This window comes from Balearica regulorum, chromosome 26 (genome assembly GCF_011004875.1).
Source record: "Balearica regulorum gibbericeps isolate bBalReg1 chromosome 26, bBalReg1.pri, whole genome shotgun sequence".
Classification (NCBI taxonomy): Eukaryota; Metazoa; Chordata; class Aves; order Gruiformes; family Gruidae; genus Balearica; species Balearica regulorum.
Genome location: NC_046209.1, coordinates 2,028,899 through 2,044,624, shown reverse-complemented (window position 1 = coordinate 2,044,624; position 15,726 = coordinate 2,028,899). Strand labels below are relative to the sequence as shown.

At 67.6% G+C, this 15,726-nt stretch overlaps 1 protein-coding gene across 2 annotated transcripts; it reads right to left on the bottom strand.

Annotated features, from left to right (window-relative positions):
• Nucleotides 1-348: 348 nt before the first annotated feature.
• Nucleotides 349-14,252, bottom strand: NCAN (neurocan). Of its 2 annotated transcripts, none has more exons than XM_075776683.1 (15): nt 13,174-14,252; nt 8,796-8,875; nt 7,608-8,009; nt 7,182-7,356; nt 6,967-7,094; nt 6,372-6,665; nt 5,187-6,044; nt 3,877-5,097; nt 3,196-3,312; nt 2,835-2,948; nt 2,450-2,608; nt 2,260-2,342; nt 2,028-2,172; nt 1,338-1,520; nt 349-1,233 (listed from the first exon to the last, which is right to left on the bottom strand). In XM_075776683.1, the coding sequence occupies exons 2-15, from the start codon at nt 8,866-8,868 to the stop codon at nt 1,016-1,018; spliced, it is 4,170 nt and encodes a 1,389-aa protein (XP_075632798.1). In that variant the 5' UTR covers nt 8,869-8,875; nt 13,174-14,252; the 3' UTR covers nt 349-1,015. The 2 variants fall into 2 exon arrangements, with proteins under 2 accessions (XP_075632798.1, XP_075632799.1); XM_075776684.1 differs by having other exon boundaries at nt 349-1,237; nt 13,174-14,250.
• Between the last annotated feature and the right edge of the window lie 1,474 nt (nt 14,253-15,726).

Sequence of the window (15,726 nt, the reverse complement as noted above, 5' to 3'; positions counted from 1 at the left end):
TGCAGGCAGCACCCTGATAAATTCGGCATCTCTGTGTCTTACCGAGGCCGGCAGGGAAAGCCACGGCCGCGCTGCTCTGCTCACCGCCGGCGGCACGCGTGGCAGCCACCGCTGGCGCGATTCATGGGCGCTTGGCTCACGCCGCGAGCAGGCGGCAGGGCTGGCACAACGAGCCCTGGGAGAAGGATTAGGTTTGCTTAAAATTAATTTAGTGGTGGGAAAAGGAGGCAGATGGAGAGCGCCGGCGAGGCAGAGCCCAGCCTAAGCAAGGCAAGGGCTGCGGGGGGACCGTCCCTGGGGTCCCTGCACCCCCCCATCCCCCAGGAAAGCACAGGGGCAGGGCCACTCAACTGTTAAAAAAATTTATTAAAATGTCCAGCAGTACAGAAAGGCAGAGTCAGAAATGGCGGGGTGGGGGGGGGTGGGATGGGGAGGGGGCTCGGGACACGGCAGTCACGTCGCAAACAGCAGAGATCAGAAAGCGCCGTACACACACACACACGCACGCCAACTCCAACGGGGACCCGACGACGAACGGAAAGGGAAAATAAAAATCAACCCCCAAACCAGGCAGCAGAGCGGGATGCCGGCCCCGGCGGCATTGTGTCATTCCCCCCCCCCACCAGGCAGGGTCCCCGTGCCGGCCGTGGGGATGCCCCACGGGCAGGAAGATGGAGGGGGGGGCTGCTAAAAAACCAGAGCCACCCCGGGTCAGTGAGACACGACGGCCGAGGTGGGCGATGGGGTGGGGGGGCTGGTGGATTAATCCCCCTCCTTTGGGGAGGGGGCCAGAGCCCAGCCGGGAACAGCCACCGCGTGGGGCTGGGGGGGTCCCCGTGCGGGGCTGGGGACTCGACCCCGGGTCGGGGGGGCTGAGCATGGGGCATGCAGGGAGGGCTGGGGACGCACACGCGGCCGCCCCCTCCGGATCCTATTCCCTACGGGGCCGGGCATCCTAGGAGCTAAAGCCAAGGGGGGTTATAAAAGAGGGGGGGTGGGAGGGGGGCGGGAAACGTCACCGCATCCCGGCGGGGACCCGGCTGGTCCCGGCGGGGGGGGGGGACCTTGTGCTTCCTCGTCCCCCGGCTCTAGAAGTAGTGGCCCTCCTCCATCCAGTCCAGCCGGAGGTGCTTGCGGTGTTTTCGCCGCTCCTTGCGGGGTTTGTGGTGGTGGTGCTGGTGGTGGGGGTGGCTGTGACGGTGGCGGTGGTGACGCCGCGCTCGGTGCGACCGCCTGGCTAACGGGGGTAAGGGAGGGGGACCCGGGGGGGTCAGGGACCACAGGCCGCGGGAGGGAGCCGGTGCCTTGACACCCCCCCGCCCCGGGTCCCCACTAACGTTTTGTGCAGAGGATTTTGGGCCGGTCCCACTTGCCGGTGCTGTGGCACTTGACGGTGGGCACGTGGCGCTGGGTGAAGCCCTCCTCGCACTGGTAGCGCACGCTGGAGTGGATGCTGTACTTCTCCTTCTTCTTCCCCACCGTGAAGGCATTCGCCACCTCCGGCGGGGGCCCACACAGCACTGGGGGGGGGGGGACACAGACCCCTGTCACCCCCCTGTCACCAGGAGGGGACAAGGGGACGCTCTGCCCACGCCACCGGTTCTCTGCGCGAGCCGGAGAGCAGACGGCTTTAGGAGGAGCTCCTCCGACAGGTTGGCAGCGAGGTGTTCCCCAGGATTTACTTCATTAATTAATGGCCATCGTTAACATGCGGCTGGCGGGAGAGGGCGGCGTGCTCCTCCGGCTCGCAACGAGCAGCTGGAGGTTAATGTAACTTTCAAGATAAGGAATGAGAACTTAATAGTTTTAGTGGTGGCAAATTAAACAAATTAAAGTGGAGAGGGAAGAATTGATTGTGGGGGGAAAAAGGAAAAATGGAGATTAAGGGGAACTGCTTGAGTTTTCCTGGACGAGGGGCTGGGAGAGGTTTCCTGAGGATGAGGAGGTGCTTGGGGGCTGCGGGAGGGGGACGGAGACACTGGGGGCTGGGGGGGGCTGCGGCAGCGGGATGCCGGGGCAGGCGGTACCTGTGCCTTTCTTGCAGATGTAGGGCAGGTTGTAGTTGCAGGGCACGTCATTCCACTTGCCGATCTCGTGGGACACCAGCACCACGCAGTCCTCGCCGCCCGCAAAGAAGTTGTCGGGTTGATTCTCCCGCCAGTTCTCGTATTGCTGGTGGGACACGAGAGGGGTGAGAGCCCCTGCGCTCCCCCTGCCCCGCACCCTGAGCCCCCCACCTCGCACCTCCCAGGGTCTCACCAAGGCGGTGTTGTCGGTCCACTGGAAGTCCTGCTCCACGATCCTGTCATTGAGCCCGATCCAGGTGTTCTCGTGCCCGAAGCCTACGGAGAGAATCACCCACGGCTTACACGGTGAAGGCGAAGAGCACCCAGGGGTGCTGATGCTCGGAGAGCTGCGGGCCGGGGTGTCATCCCCCCCCACCCCGCACCGTTGATGAAGCCGTGCTCCTCCCGCGAGTGGATGCTGGTGAGGTGGCCGGCGCGGCGGCGGCAGTCCCGCTCGGCGTCCTCCCAGGAGCGCCGGCGGGCGAAGTACCGGTAGCAGTGACCCTGGAACTTGTGCCAGTTGTGGTCGCAGCCCTCCGTGTCTGCAGGGAGATGGGGACGGTGGGGATGGCAAAGGGGACCGGCCCCCCAGCACCCCGGGGAGGGATGCAGGCAGCAGGGGGGTGGGGGGGCAGGACTCCTGCGTCCCCTTCCCAGCTCCCCACGCTCATCCCCAAAGTGACAGGGGCTGGGCAGTGTCCCCACGGGGGTCTCACCCACCCCACAGCAACACACCGCGGGGGGGACATCGGGAGCTGCGGTCCCCACCTTTCTCGCAGTGGCTGCCGCCGTAGCTGGGCAGGCAGAGGCAGACGAAGGAGTTCACCTCGTCGATGCAGGTGCCGCCATTCTGGCAGGGGCTGGACAGGCAGTCGTCGATGTCTGCGGGGACACGCCAGGAGCTGCGGGCATGCGGAGAGCCCCCCGCCACCACCCACCCCACCACCGTCCCCTCTGCCAGCACCGGTGCCAGCGGTGACCCAGGATGGGGGCATCGATGAGGACAGAGCCGCAGTCCCATTCCCCTCCCCGCTTCCAAGCGTGGCCGCTGCTCCGTGCCGTGCCAGGGAGGCGCAAGCAGGCAGGGCCGAATCCTGCCCGGGGACGGCGGGATGCTCGGGCCGCTCACCGATCTCGCAGTTCTCCCCGGTGAAGCCCGGGGCGCAGCTGCAGCCGCAGACGGTGCCGTTGGCGTGGCAGGTCCCGCCGTGCAGGCAGGGGTTGTTCTGGCAGGGGTCGGCCGGAGCTGCGGGGTGGGACCGGGTGCCCTGAGCCAGGGTGTGGGGGGACACACGCCACAGCACCCACCCATTTCCCCACTGGGACCCGGGGTCTGGACCTGCCCCGGTGCTGCCGGCTGCCGCACATTAACCGCGGTGCCCGTTCCGCCTGGCCGTGGCTCTACGTTTTAAATCCATTTGTTGCCTTTTGCCAGCCGCGGCTGGGCAGCGTGGGCCGCGCATCCCCCGCCAGCAGCCACCTCTCCAGCTATTATTATTAGCAACTGCAAATATTAAATATTTAAGAGGATGCTTTCCCAGCCCACGTTAATAGCTCGGCTGCCTTTGAAAAAGCCAGGATCTGCTCCCAGCCCGTCACGGTTGCTGGAAGCTCCCCGGTGAGTAAATTGGTTTGGGTAAAAGGAGAGGACACCCCCCTGCCCCCCCAAACCCACCCCTTGGGTTGGCATCGTGCTGTGCCTGCCTGGGGGGCTCCGCCTCGAGGGTCCTCCTGCCACCCAGCCCGTTTATCCCTGTGCCCATCAGTTCCGGGTGCCCCCAGCACCCTGACCCCGCAGCACCGCGCTCACCGTGCCGGCTGGCGTTGCCGGCGCCCGCCCAGGCCAGCAGCTCCCGCTCCTCCAGTCCCGGCTCCTCGCCGCTCCCGCTGTCGGCATCCAGCAGCGGGGACCCCCCCGGCTCCCCCAGCTCCGCCACCGTGGAGGGTTCAAGGAGCAGCCCCGTGCTCGGGGACTCGGGTGTCTCCGGCACCCCTGGGTGGGGGGTGGGGGGTGACAGCCAGGGGCTGTGGGTGGCTGAGCCGGGGGGTGCAGGGGGCTCTTCCCTCTTCACCTCCCCGGAGGCGTCCTCCTCGCCGTGGGTCGTTTGTGCATCCTCGTGGCTGGGGACGCCCGGGGGGCTGGGGCTGGCGGGGGGCTGCCGAGGGGCCGGGGGGTGCAGAAGGAGATGCTCGGTTCCCCCCAGCTCCGGTGCAGCACGGCTGGTGGGCTGCGGGACCACGGAGACGAAGCCCGTGGACCCCTCCTCGGTCCCTGGCTCCAGCACATCCACCTCCACCGGCCTCTCGGTGCTGACCCACCGGGGCACCTCACCGGCCACGGGGGAAAGCGAAGGCGAGGGGACCTCCTGCACCGGGGGGGACGCAGCTCCTTCGCCGCCTGGCTCGGCTGAGCCCTTCCTGGTGTCCCCGTACCCGGGCGGCTGCTCGTGGCTGGGCTCAGCCGGCGGCTTGGCTGGCCCATGGGGAGCCGTGGGGCTCAGCACCCCCCAGGGCCGGGGAGCAGCCGCCTCGGTGGGGCCAGGGGTGGCAGGGTGCCCCTCGGAGGGGCCGGCCGGGTGGAAGAAGGTCACCGCTTTCCTCTGCCTCTCCAGTGAGCCATCGCCCGGGGCCCCGCTGCTGTCACCGCCGTCACCGTGGGGCTGCGGGGCCATCTCGGGGCCCTCGGCCACTAGCGGGGCTGGGGGCAGCGGGGGCCGCGGCGGGACGGAGCCACCGTTCTCCTGGGAGAGGGCGTCCCCGGAGAAGTCCTCAGTGGCATCTGCGGGTGGCCGGGGGGAGTCCCCGCGGGCGCTGGGGACACGGGGCTGAGCCTCGACCGTGGCGATGTCTCGGTGACCCAGAGCATTGTGGGGAACAGTGGAGGCAGGCAGGGACGGCGACGGCAGAGGGGGTGTCCGTGCGGGTCCCCCGGGATTGCGGGGGGCCGTGCGGGGGCTCCACCACAGTGAATCCCTCCGGGCAGGCGCCTGTGGCGAGGGGGACACCGGGGCGGTGGCCGGTGCCATCAGCTCTGCGAGAGATGGCACAGCCATGGGGTCCCCGAGCCGGTGCAGCCCCCGCCAGGACCTCCCTCCCCGCCTGCTTTCGGGCATCACTTACCGGGGCCGATCTCCTCCTCCACCACGTTGGAGGGTGAGTAGGTGCCCTCGCGCTGGAGGCTCTCGGTACCGGCATGGGGGATGCTCCACGTCTCCAGTGCATTGGCTGCAGCCCCCTTCACCTCCAGGGCCAGGACAGGGGCCTGGGTGACCATCCCCACCGGGTCCCCAGCCACCGTGGGGTCCCCAGCCACCGCGGGGTCCCGGCTCTGCCGCTGCAGCTGGAAGTAGCGCCCATTCAGCCCGGCGTAGCTGCTCCGCCGTGGGGCACGGGAGCTGGCCAGTGGGGTGCTGGGGGTCTCTGCTGCCATGCCAGGGACTGTCCCCAGCCCAGGCGGTGCCGGCGCTGAGCCGGTGACGTGCTCCAGAGCTGGGCTTTGGGACTGCGGCAGGAGGGTGGCTGGGGGCTCCTCGGGGCCAGGGGCTTCTTCCACCGGTGGTGCTGGGCTGGTGTGGGCCAGATCCTGCCAAGAGCTCACCGGCGCCCAATCCACCACATTGAGAGCTTCATCCTCGTGGGACCATGCCGGCGAGGCGGCCACGGTGGGAGGCAGCGATGTGCCATCGCCCAGCCCCAGGCCAGGAGCCGCCGGCACCTGTGACAGCGCAGCCCTGGGGAGGTCACCGCGCTGCGTTGCTGGGCTGCCGCTCGCCAGCCGCAACTGCTCGTCCTCATCCTCGCCCAGCCCCGCGGGTCCCGGCTGCGGCAGGAGGCTGTAGCGGTCACGAGGGGTGTCCCGGGTGTCCCCCGACGTGCCCAAGTCCTCGCCGTGCTCCACCAGCACGTTGCTGCTGCCCAGCGGGTCGGGCGCGGGCAGCACCGGCTCCTCCGGCTCCCTCTGCCCCACGGCCGCATGCGCTGCGGTGAGACCATGAGCATCAGCCGTGCCGGCGGCACGAGCAAGGGGCAGGACGGGCATCCGGGGCACCCCTGGAGACCTGCACCTGCCACCGAGGCTCGGTACCAGGCACCGCATCCCCCAGCCTCGCGCCATGCCAGGGTGATGCACGGAGCTGGGCTCCCTCCCAGCGCAGCTCTCCTCATTTATCTCATTAATTCCCCAATTAAATATTCATCCGCAGCAATTTTCCCGGCCATGCCCACCAATTCCCAAAGGAAGAAGGGCCAGGGCTGGCTGGGAGCCGGGGGGGATGCGGTGCTGGCATCACAGCCGGTTCCCCTTACCTTTATAGCAGTAGGCGTCGAATTTGGAGGTGGCGGGGGGGAAGCCGGTGCGGTTGGGGAACTGGTAGAGGGTCCTGACGCCCGAGGCCTCACCACCACATTTCCTGCGCGGGAGCCTGATGGGGTAGCGGACGCTGCCGTCGGCGAGCCAGCCCGGGTCGCACCGGTCCAGGCCCTCGTGCCACGCCAGGTAGAGCTGCCCGGTGGTGGCTAAGGAAGCCCCCTGGCTCCGGCAGTGCCTCCGGGCCCCCTGCCAGGTGAACCGCCCCGGCACCGTGGCGTAAAACACCGTCCCTGCAAGAGAGCAGAGCTCGTTGGGGATGTGGGCATGGAAAGCCATGACGGTCCTGACGGCTTGGAGCCGAGCGGTGCCTTTCAGAAGTCCCCGTGACTCGAGCACAACAGCCACGCCACGCTGCTTGGCACCAGCACCAAGGGTGACGCAGAGCGCTGGCATGGCACCGGCACCCATCCCCACAGCCAAACCACGGCAGGCAAGAGACGCACGGAGATGCCCGCGCTCCCGGCCATCTCCCTGGAGCGATATCCTCGGGCACCCACCCACCCAGCACCCAGCCGCCGCAGCACCGCTTGCCTCGCAGCTCCCGGGCATAGCAGTAGACATCGTACTCTTCCCCGGGCTCCCTCTGGCCGTAGCTGCGGACGCCAGGGAGGCTGTTGCGATCTCCATAACAGCCGGGCCGGGAGAGCGTGATGGGGTACCTGCCGGAGAGGGGCACGGCGGGCGCTCGGATCCACGGCCGCCCACGGCGAGGTGTGCCCGGCCGGCAGCCCATGCCGCGCACTTACCGCACGGTCTGGTCGGCCAGCCAGCCCGCGTCGCAGTTGTCGTAGCCGTCCTCGAAGGCGGCCTGGAGGTGCTGGGGCGAGGCGATGACGGCCGAGTTGTCCAGGCAGGCGCGGCGGGCGGCAGCAAAGGTCAGTGCGTAGCGCTCGCCCGCGGGGCGGTAGTGGAAGACGACGCCTGGAAGGGCAGCGGATGGCAGCGCTGGCGCAGGGCGCAGAGCTGGCACGGCTCGTACGGGGTGCACGGGGTGCACGTGGCCTGTATGAGCTGCGGGGCTTGCACGGGGTGCACGGCTCACACGGCTTGTGCAGGGTACATGGGGTGCACAGCTCACACGGACCGCACAACCCCCGCATGCCACCCCGCCGCGGTACCCGCGATGCTCCCGCAGCTCTCCCGGCAAAGCCGTGGCGCGGCACCCGGCTCACCCGTCACCTCCAAGGGCAGCAGGTCCTGCTCGTCATCGATGCCGGACACCACCTCGCAGCGGTACAGCCCCGCGTCGCTGGCGCGGGCGGCACGCAGCAGCAGCGTGGCATTGTAGCGGTCGCGGGAGTAGCCGGGCAGGGACACCCGGCCCTCGTAGGCTTTCACCACCTTCACCGCATTGTCCTTGGCCACCAGGATGGGGACATCCTCCCTCTGGCCGGTGGCCGAGCGCACCTTGCTCCATTTGACGCGGGGCGGGTCGGGGGGCTCGTTGGGCCCCAGCGAGGCGGAGGGCTGGAGCAGGAAGAGGCAGGGCAGGGCCACGGGCTCCCCCAGCCCCACGTGCACGGCCTGGTGCTGCACCCTGTTGATGTGGATCACCTTCCCATCGTCCTGGGAGCCTGCGGGAAAAGGCGCCCAGATACCACAGGGATGGGCAGCGGGAGCTCCTGCACGGCTCGTTCACAGGGGGAAGAGCTGGGGGCATCGGCATCATCGCCAATGACTCGGTGCCACCCAAACCCTGTGGCACCAGCGGGAAAGCCATCCCCACGCTGGGATACAGCACGGCAGCGATCGTGACCTCCTCCTCCTCTTCCCGCACTAATCCTGCCCCAGCCTGTGCACGCTCCCGGCTCTGCCGCCGTAAATCCCACAAGTCTCAGAAACCAGCGGGGTCGGGGGGATGCTCCCCGCAGAGCACAGCCGGCTGGGGACCGGGGACGGCCACTAATCCCCGCCCGGCACCTTTCCCCACCGGCTCCGCACCCCCCATCGCACCCCAAGCCCTTTGCTCGCCGCAGGGCTGGGCGATCCCAAAGTCCCCCCGTGCAGCAGGATGCCACGATGCCCCCACCATGAGGGACGGGGAGGGGGGGGAACGCGGCAAATCCCTGGGGGGCTCAGCTCCGCGGCGGGGAGGGGGCCAGTGGGATTAAGGATTTAAGGTCTCGCCTGCGGGGATCCCAGCGTGGGGGGGGGGGTTGGGGTCCACGGTCTCCTGGGGGGGGGGTTCTCCCTCGCTAATCCCTGCAGCCCAGGGCAGGAAGGTGTGGGTGGCCACAGCCCGAGCCCTCCCACGGTTATTATTCACCCTCGCTATTTCTTATGGCTAATGGTTCGTTATTTGCTGCTGTTTACCTCTATTGGGTAATTAGCCCTGGCTATGGAGCGCTGGCAGCACTTACCCAGGACGGTGATGGGGAGGAGGGAGAGCCCGAGCAGGAACCAGCAGCCGGCATCCCCCATCACATGGACCATCCTTGACCTGCAACGAGAACGGGGGTGGGAGGCAGCTGCTCGCCCGCTCCCTGCTGGTTCGGCGATGCCGTCGGGCCATAAATCACCGCGGGGCTGCGCTGACACCAAGCCCTGGGAGCCGCGGGGAGGGAGCAGGATTAGCCCCACTTAGCAAGATGCCATTAGCCTGGAGAGAGTTTGATTTCACTCTCGGCACGAAACCACCGTGGGGTCAGGATGGAGGACGGGGTGCCACCCATCGACCCACCGAGCCCCCAGCCGCCCCACCAGGGCATCCCTCTGTGTCCCCCACCATCAGTGCCACCCACGGTGACATCTCCGCACCCACCCAGGACACACATCTCCATGGGGGGGGCGGGGGGGGGGCAGTGGGCAAGCCTGGGGGTCCCTGCAGCCCCCCAGCCCGGCAGCAGCAGAGCCGGCAGCACTGGAGCCAGCCCTCGCTCTGCCCCCAGCATTAACATGCAGCGGACGCCTCTGGTTGCTGGAGCCGGCGTGCGGCGCGTGGAGCACAAAGCCGGCACCGCCGCTCGCCGAAAATCTGTTTGACTGCAGCGACGATTAGTATTTTCTAAATCATTTGGTCTCCAGGCTCGGAGGGAAGTCGGACGGATCACCCACCCGGCACCCAGCACGGGCACAACTGTCACCCGGCTCCCACCACAACCGTCACCCAGCTTCGGCTTTGTTTGGGATTGTAACCAGGCTCTGGCCCCCTTCCGATGCCGAACCGGCCAAGCAGAGGCAGCAGGGATGCAACCAGCACCCCCAAAACCCCAAATCCCAGACGGGGCCATGCTGGAGCTTGGCACCACGTGGCCACGAGCTCAAACCAGACCCAGGGGCCCTTGTGCACCGGCAGATCCGGTGGGGTTTGCTGGTCCCCAAACAGCTTCCCCGGCTCTGACACTGCCCCCAGGCCAGGACGGGGAGCTGAGGAGCACCCAGCTTTGGGGGGACACCAGGAGCCCCCCATCCCTCTCCCAGCTGCCCGGAACCGATGCTTTGGCTCAGCCCACAGGTTCCCCCATCCTTGACGCTCCATTTTCCAGTCCTTGATTTCTCATTCTGTCCTTTCTGCTTTTATGGGACAAAAATAGAAAGAAAGAGCAAAATGGCAAGAAAAAAGGAGACCCCCTGTGTTCAGTGCTGGAAAAGGGCCTTTTTTTAGGGGGTGCAAAACTGGGTTTTATCTTGTCTCTTCTAAAGAGGAAAGCATCTGCAGCCCCTTCCCTCCCGCAGCAGCTCCATGGGGTTTTCTGCCTCCAAACGCAGCTGCTGATAAAAGATGAGGAGCTGACCTGACCCCGGCTCTGGCCACGGAGGGAAATTCCCGGCGTGCGGAGCAGGGAGCAGGCTGTGGCTCACCGTGCCTTCGCCCAGCCACGTCCCCCAAGAGCCAAAAAACCCCAGAGCAGCCCCGAGGCTGCTCCACGGCACCGACAGCAGCTCCTTCTTCCCTGCTCGGAGATGCTCCGGGAAGGAAATCCCCCAGGCTCGCGGCCCTGGCAGCACCAAACTTTTCCCTGTCTTCCCACTACAGCGGAAAAAAATAAATGGTTTGGCACAGTCGGACTCAGGAGGTTCCAGCTCCTCCCCACTGAAATGCTAATTTTGGCTTTCTGGGGTGTCAGGAGCTCTCCCAGCACAAACCATTGGTGACGGGGTGTGGGACAGGGTGCCTCTGGGGCAGCTCCTGCCCACCCTGCCTGCCCGTGGCCTTCGCCGAGCCACGACCCCGGGACCCGCTGGGAGAGGGTGGGGTGGTGGGTGATGGATGGGGACGGTGGGTGAGGGATGGGGACGGTGGGTGAGGGATGGGGACGGTGGGTGAGGGACAGGGACATCCAAGTCACTTGGCACCGGGGAAGAAAGGTGCCCTGGGCTGTGCTCACACTTGTCCCAGGGCTTCAAATCACTCACGGTCCCCCTTTTTTTTTTTTAGTCTTTTCACCCATTTTCTTTTTCGCATCCCCCTGCAGCTTCCAGGTGACTTCTCCCATCTGAAGGGCAAACAAGACAATTTCCCACATGGAACAGCAGCGACCGGGTCTAGCTCCCCGACCCCTCTCCACAGCATCCCCTGAGACCTTCCCCTTCTCCATCCTCCTCCTCCCCGGCCCGCGGCCACCCCAGCTCCCAGCGCGGCAGCCCCCATTCCCAGCCACAGCCCTGGGCCACCACCCCCAAACTGCGGGGTCCCGGCCCCGTGCCCTGCCCAGGGCCACGCCGGGGTGGTGGGACGGAGCAGGAGCCAAAGGGATCCAAGAGATCCCGAAGAGCCGCGTTAACGTGTCAGCGTATAAACACTCCTCTAAGCTCTCGGCTGTTTACCCAGAGCCGCTGTTCTGGAGACGGGTCCTCGCTGAGCAAATGCCGGGCAGCGCCGCTGGGTAAACAGCCCGGGGTTTATTTAAATGTTAAACAGAGAAGTTGCTCTTTGGATTTGCAACCACTACCCCAGCCAGCTGTGGAGCCAGGGACATGCCATGCCAGGGATGGATGGATGGATGGATGGATGGATGGGACCATGGTCCCTGACCCCGCCGGGGGCACCCCAGGCTGGCAGCACCGGGGAGAAGCGGGTGCTGCTGGCGGTGAGGGGCCGGGGGTCGCGGGGCTGCGCAGCTCCGGCTGCGGCCGTCGCCTTCCCTGACATCAGCATTTCTGCAGGTTTTGCTTTCGCAGCAGGGAAGGTGCCGCGGTGGGAAGGGCCAGCCCCACCGGCAGTACCCGCTGCCTCCTCGGGGACCCCGGACTGCGGTCAGGGGGTCCCAGGCTCAGGACACGCAGCCCCAGCCTGCCGCTCCCTTGGGGCGCCCCACTGACACCCCTACCCTCGAAGCACATGGGGACCACGTCCCCGGTGGCACCGCAGCTCCGCTCCTGCTGTGGAGACAAAGGAAGGTCCCCGCCATGCTCTGCTCCCCCCGGCCCCTCAGCGGACCCCCGGCTGCCCCCGCCACCGAGCCCGGCCCTGTGCTAAGCCAGCGAAAAGTTTATCCCAAGGTCAGGGCAAGCGGCATGGCAGCCTCCATCCCTGCCGGTGCCGGAGCTGCCACGCGCGGTGTCCCCTGTGCGAGGACCCCCGTGCCGCGCCAGGGGCTGCCAAAGGCGCAGCCAGGCAGCATCCTCCCAGCCTCAGCGCCTCGTTAATTATTGAGACCGTCTCCCTCCCACCTCCTCTTGATCCACTAACCCACAATCCAGCTCCGGCAGCGCCAGCGAGACAGCCCGGGGCTGGCACGACCGAGTCCCAACCCCGCAGCACCACCGGGATCAGCCCTGGCCGGATCCTGGCTCCCCACCGCAGGCACGGGAATGCTGCTGCCAGCATGGCTCAGCACCACCGGCCTCTGTGCCAAGGAGGGGGGGAAGCAGCATCAGCCCCATCCCGCTGGGGCAGGATCCGGCCGGAGTCCCCATGGAAGGGGCTGCGGGCTCAGCCACGCCGGGCATCACCGTGCCATCCCCAGCGGTGACAGCAAGGCGAGGAGGTTGGCACGGACAGCCAGCACCGCCACGCTGCCGTGAGCCCGAAGGGCTGAACGTCTCTCTCCGCAGTCAGGGCGATGCCACGGGCTCAGGGCACACGGCCGGGCCCCCTCGGGACATGTCCCCGTCCCCCGAGCGGCCCAGCCCCAGCCGGGGGAACAGCAGACGAAAGAAATTTAAAATAACACCGGTGCAAAGCCTCCCCCCCACCCCAACCCAGGCGAACATTTTCACATCTGTCACTAGCTGTCACCTCATGAATAATTCATCTGCCTCATGAATATGCAAAGCCGGGGCTGGTGATTAGCTTCAACTGAAACATAGCTTAATTCCTCACAGGCCATCGGGCGCTGGGACGACCCGGCCAGTTTTGGGGTCTCCTCACCCCAACCTGCCCCAAGCCATGGGATGGGATGGGATGGGGACGGCTGCGGACCCCGGGGTCCCCACGGAACACAGGGGACATTTGGGACAGTGGTGGGGACACGGGCGTGAGATGGCTGGGAGGGGAGGGGGGCACTGCCCACCCACCCAGCCTGGATGCAGCGGGACAGAGGTGCCCCCACCCTGGGGATGCCCCAGCCCGGGGGGTGCCCCCAGCTGCCTCCCCCCCCCCCCAGCCAGACCCTGCCCCACAGACCCTGTGACCTCTGCTGTCCCCACGGGTCACTCCGGTCCCCAGCACCACCAGCACACACAGGGTCTTTCGGTGCCCACCCAACCAGCCTGTCATCCCCCCCCATTGCGGGGCTGATCCTGCACCCCCCGCGCCCAACCCTGCCAGAGCCACCAGCCCCCCGCAGCACCCACCTCCCTCCCAGCGCCACGATGCCTCCACCGCCCCAACGGGAAGGGGGTGTCCGCCGAGGGCCCCCCCGAGGCTGCACGGCCGCGGTGGGAGCCCGGCAGCGGGGCCGGCTCCGCGTCCCTTCCTCTCTGCCCACAACAAAGGAATTCTGCAAACCTCGCTGCCGTCACATCTCACAGGCAACGTGATGCTTCCCGCTCCCCCCCAGCCTGTGAGAATAAATTAGCACCTCAGAAAACTGTGATCCCGTCCAATATGGGCCCTTTGCTGGGTGCGATTTTTATTAGGCAGACAGTCTGCAGCCTTTATTTTAGAATTTGCTCTTCTTTTTCTTTTTTTTTTTCTCTCCTGTTTTCTGTCTCTCCCCGGGAAGCCGAAAGCGCCACGGGAGCCCCAAAGCCAGCGCAGCATCACGGCAAGCCCCCCGGCCCCATCCCTGCGGATGGCTCAGTTGCACACCAGCGAGCAGCTCCGAAAGCAGCGCCGGTGCCCGGCACCGAAAGCGGTGAGAACACCGGGCCCGTGGGTCTGGCACAGAGCTGGGCCTCCAGCACCATCCTCCCTGCCGGCGCTGGATTTGCCGAGCCCCCGGGTCAGAGCGTGGGAGCGAAGAGCCCCCAAGCAGCCGCAAACCCCTCACCGGTACCCGCACCGGCGTCCGCCCATCCCGGCAGCCCTCCGTCCATCCAGCCCGGCCTCACCGCGTCCCTGTGCCAGGGCACGCGGGCTGGGACTCATCCTGCCCGTGGTGCTGAGCCCCCACCACGCTGCCGGCCCTGCCTGCTCCCTGGCAGCCAGGGACACCCCAGGGATGCCACAGCCGGGCTGCGAAACTTCCCGGCTCCCTCTCTGCCGGGGAACCGCTGGCGGCACCAAGGGGGAACCAAGGCAAGGGAGGGGGCCAAGGCGCACCCAGCTCCGGCACCACGGGGGGACGGCTCCCCAGTGGGCACCCATCTGCCAGCACCCGCTGCCCTCCTGCCATCCCCCAGCCCTGCTCCCTGCCCGCCGCCTCGCCGCCAGCTCCTCTGCGGGCAGGGCAGGGGCTCGGGGCACAGCACCGTGCTGCCCACCCTGCCAGCGTCCTCCTACCCTGCCTGTCCTACTGGCCCCAGTGCCGGTGTCCCCCGGCCCCTGCCAGCCCCAGTCCCAGTGTCCCCAGCCCTGAAAGCCCTGGTCCCCCCAAGTGCCTCCCCATTCTGGCATCCCCAATGTCCCCCTGTCCTGGTGTCCCCACAACCCCAGTGACCCCAGCCCCATTGTCCGCCTGCCCCAGTGCCCCCAGTGCCACTCCTGACCCCCTCCCAGCCCCAAGCCCAGCATCCCCTCCAGCCCCACCGTCCCCAGCCCCGCTCCCAGCATCCCCATCCCTGCCAGCCCCAATCCCCTCACCGTCCCCGACCCTCACTCACAGCATCTCCCCAACCCCAGGGCCAGCACCCCCCATCTTTGTCCACCCTGGATCCCCACAGTGTCCCCCAGCCCCGTGCGTCCCCCCCCAACCCCCGCATCCCCCAGCCCTGACAACCCCGTTATCCCCACCCCCCCGCGTCCCCCAGCCCGGATCCGTCCCGTTCCTACCGTAGCGGTGCCGGTGCCCCCGTCCCCCATCCCCGTGCGCTCCCACCGCCCGACCCGGCCCCGGGCACCGCAGCGGGGGCGCGGCGCGGGCGGTGCCGGTCCCGGTCCCGGTGCATCACGTACCTGGGGCCGTTGCTCACGGCGCACAGGGAGTCATCGCCGCCGGTGGAGCCGAGCACCCCGCCGGCACCGGGGGCTTAAAAGCGGGGCGCGAAGGATGGAGGGGAGGCGGGGGGGGGGACGGGGGGGACACACGACTGTGGGGAGGTGTGGGGGGGGGGGTAACTGGCCGGGTCCCCCGGAGGGGGCCGAGCCGGGCCGGGCCGGGCCAATCGCGGCTGGCGGCAGGCACGGCCCCCCCTCCGGTTCCGCCCGGTGCCGCCCGCCCGCACCTGCCCGCAGCGGCGGCGAACCCGCGCCCGCTCCGCGCCCCGCCGCGCTGCCCGGCGCAGGGCGAGGGGCGACCGCGCATGCGCCGGTTTCTGTGTCTCTGTCTCTGTGTGTGTGTGTGTGTGTGTGTGTGTGTGTACCCCCCCCCCCCAAACCGGGGCCACCCCCTCCCCATGGAGCGGAGCCGCCCCCCCGCCGCAGGCACCGCAGCCCCCCCCCCCCTCCCCTTCCCGTTCCCGCAGCCGGGAGTGGGACCCATCATGTCTATCCCCCCCCCCCCCCCCATGCACGCACCACACTCCCTACCTTGGGACCCAGTGGGATTTTAGGGGGGTGTTCAAACAGGGGAGCATCTTCCAGCTCCTCTGCACCCCAAAATCCCTTTCAAGCCATACAGGGTTCAACCAGCAGCATCTTCCGGCCCCTGCGCACCCCCGTACGGCCCCCGGAGGGGGGCCGTACGGGGGTGCGCAGGGGTCGGAAGGTGCTGAGGATGGATGAAGGCTTGAAAAAGCCCAAATAACCCCAATTAAATGGGTGAGACACCCCAGGGAGCTGCGATACCAGAAACGAACCCCAATATA

Coding starts and splice junctions, on each gene's coding strand:
- NCAN (XM_075776683.1), bottom strand. CDS start 8,868: ATGGTCCATGTGATGGGGGATGCCGGCTGCTGGTTCCTGCTCGGGCTC. Junction 7,357..7,607: donor GCTGCCCTTGGAGGTGACGG/GTGAGCCGGGTG, acceptor CTGCCCTTCCAG/GCGTCGTCTTCCACTACCGC. Junction 7,095..7,181: donor CTGGCCGACCAGACCGTGCG/GTAAGTGCGCGG, acceptor CCTCTCCGGCAG/GTACCCCATCACGCTCTCCC.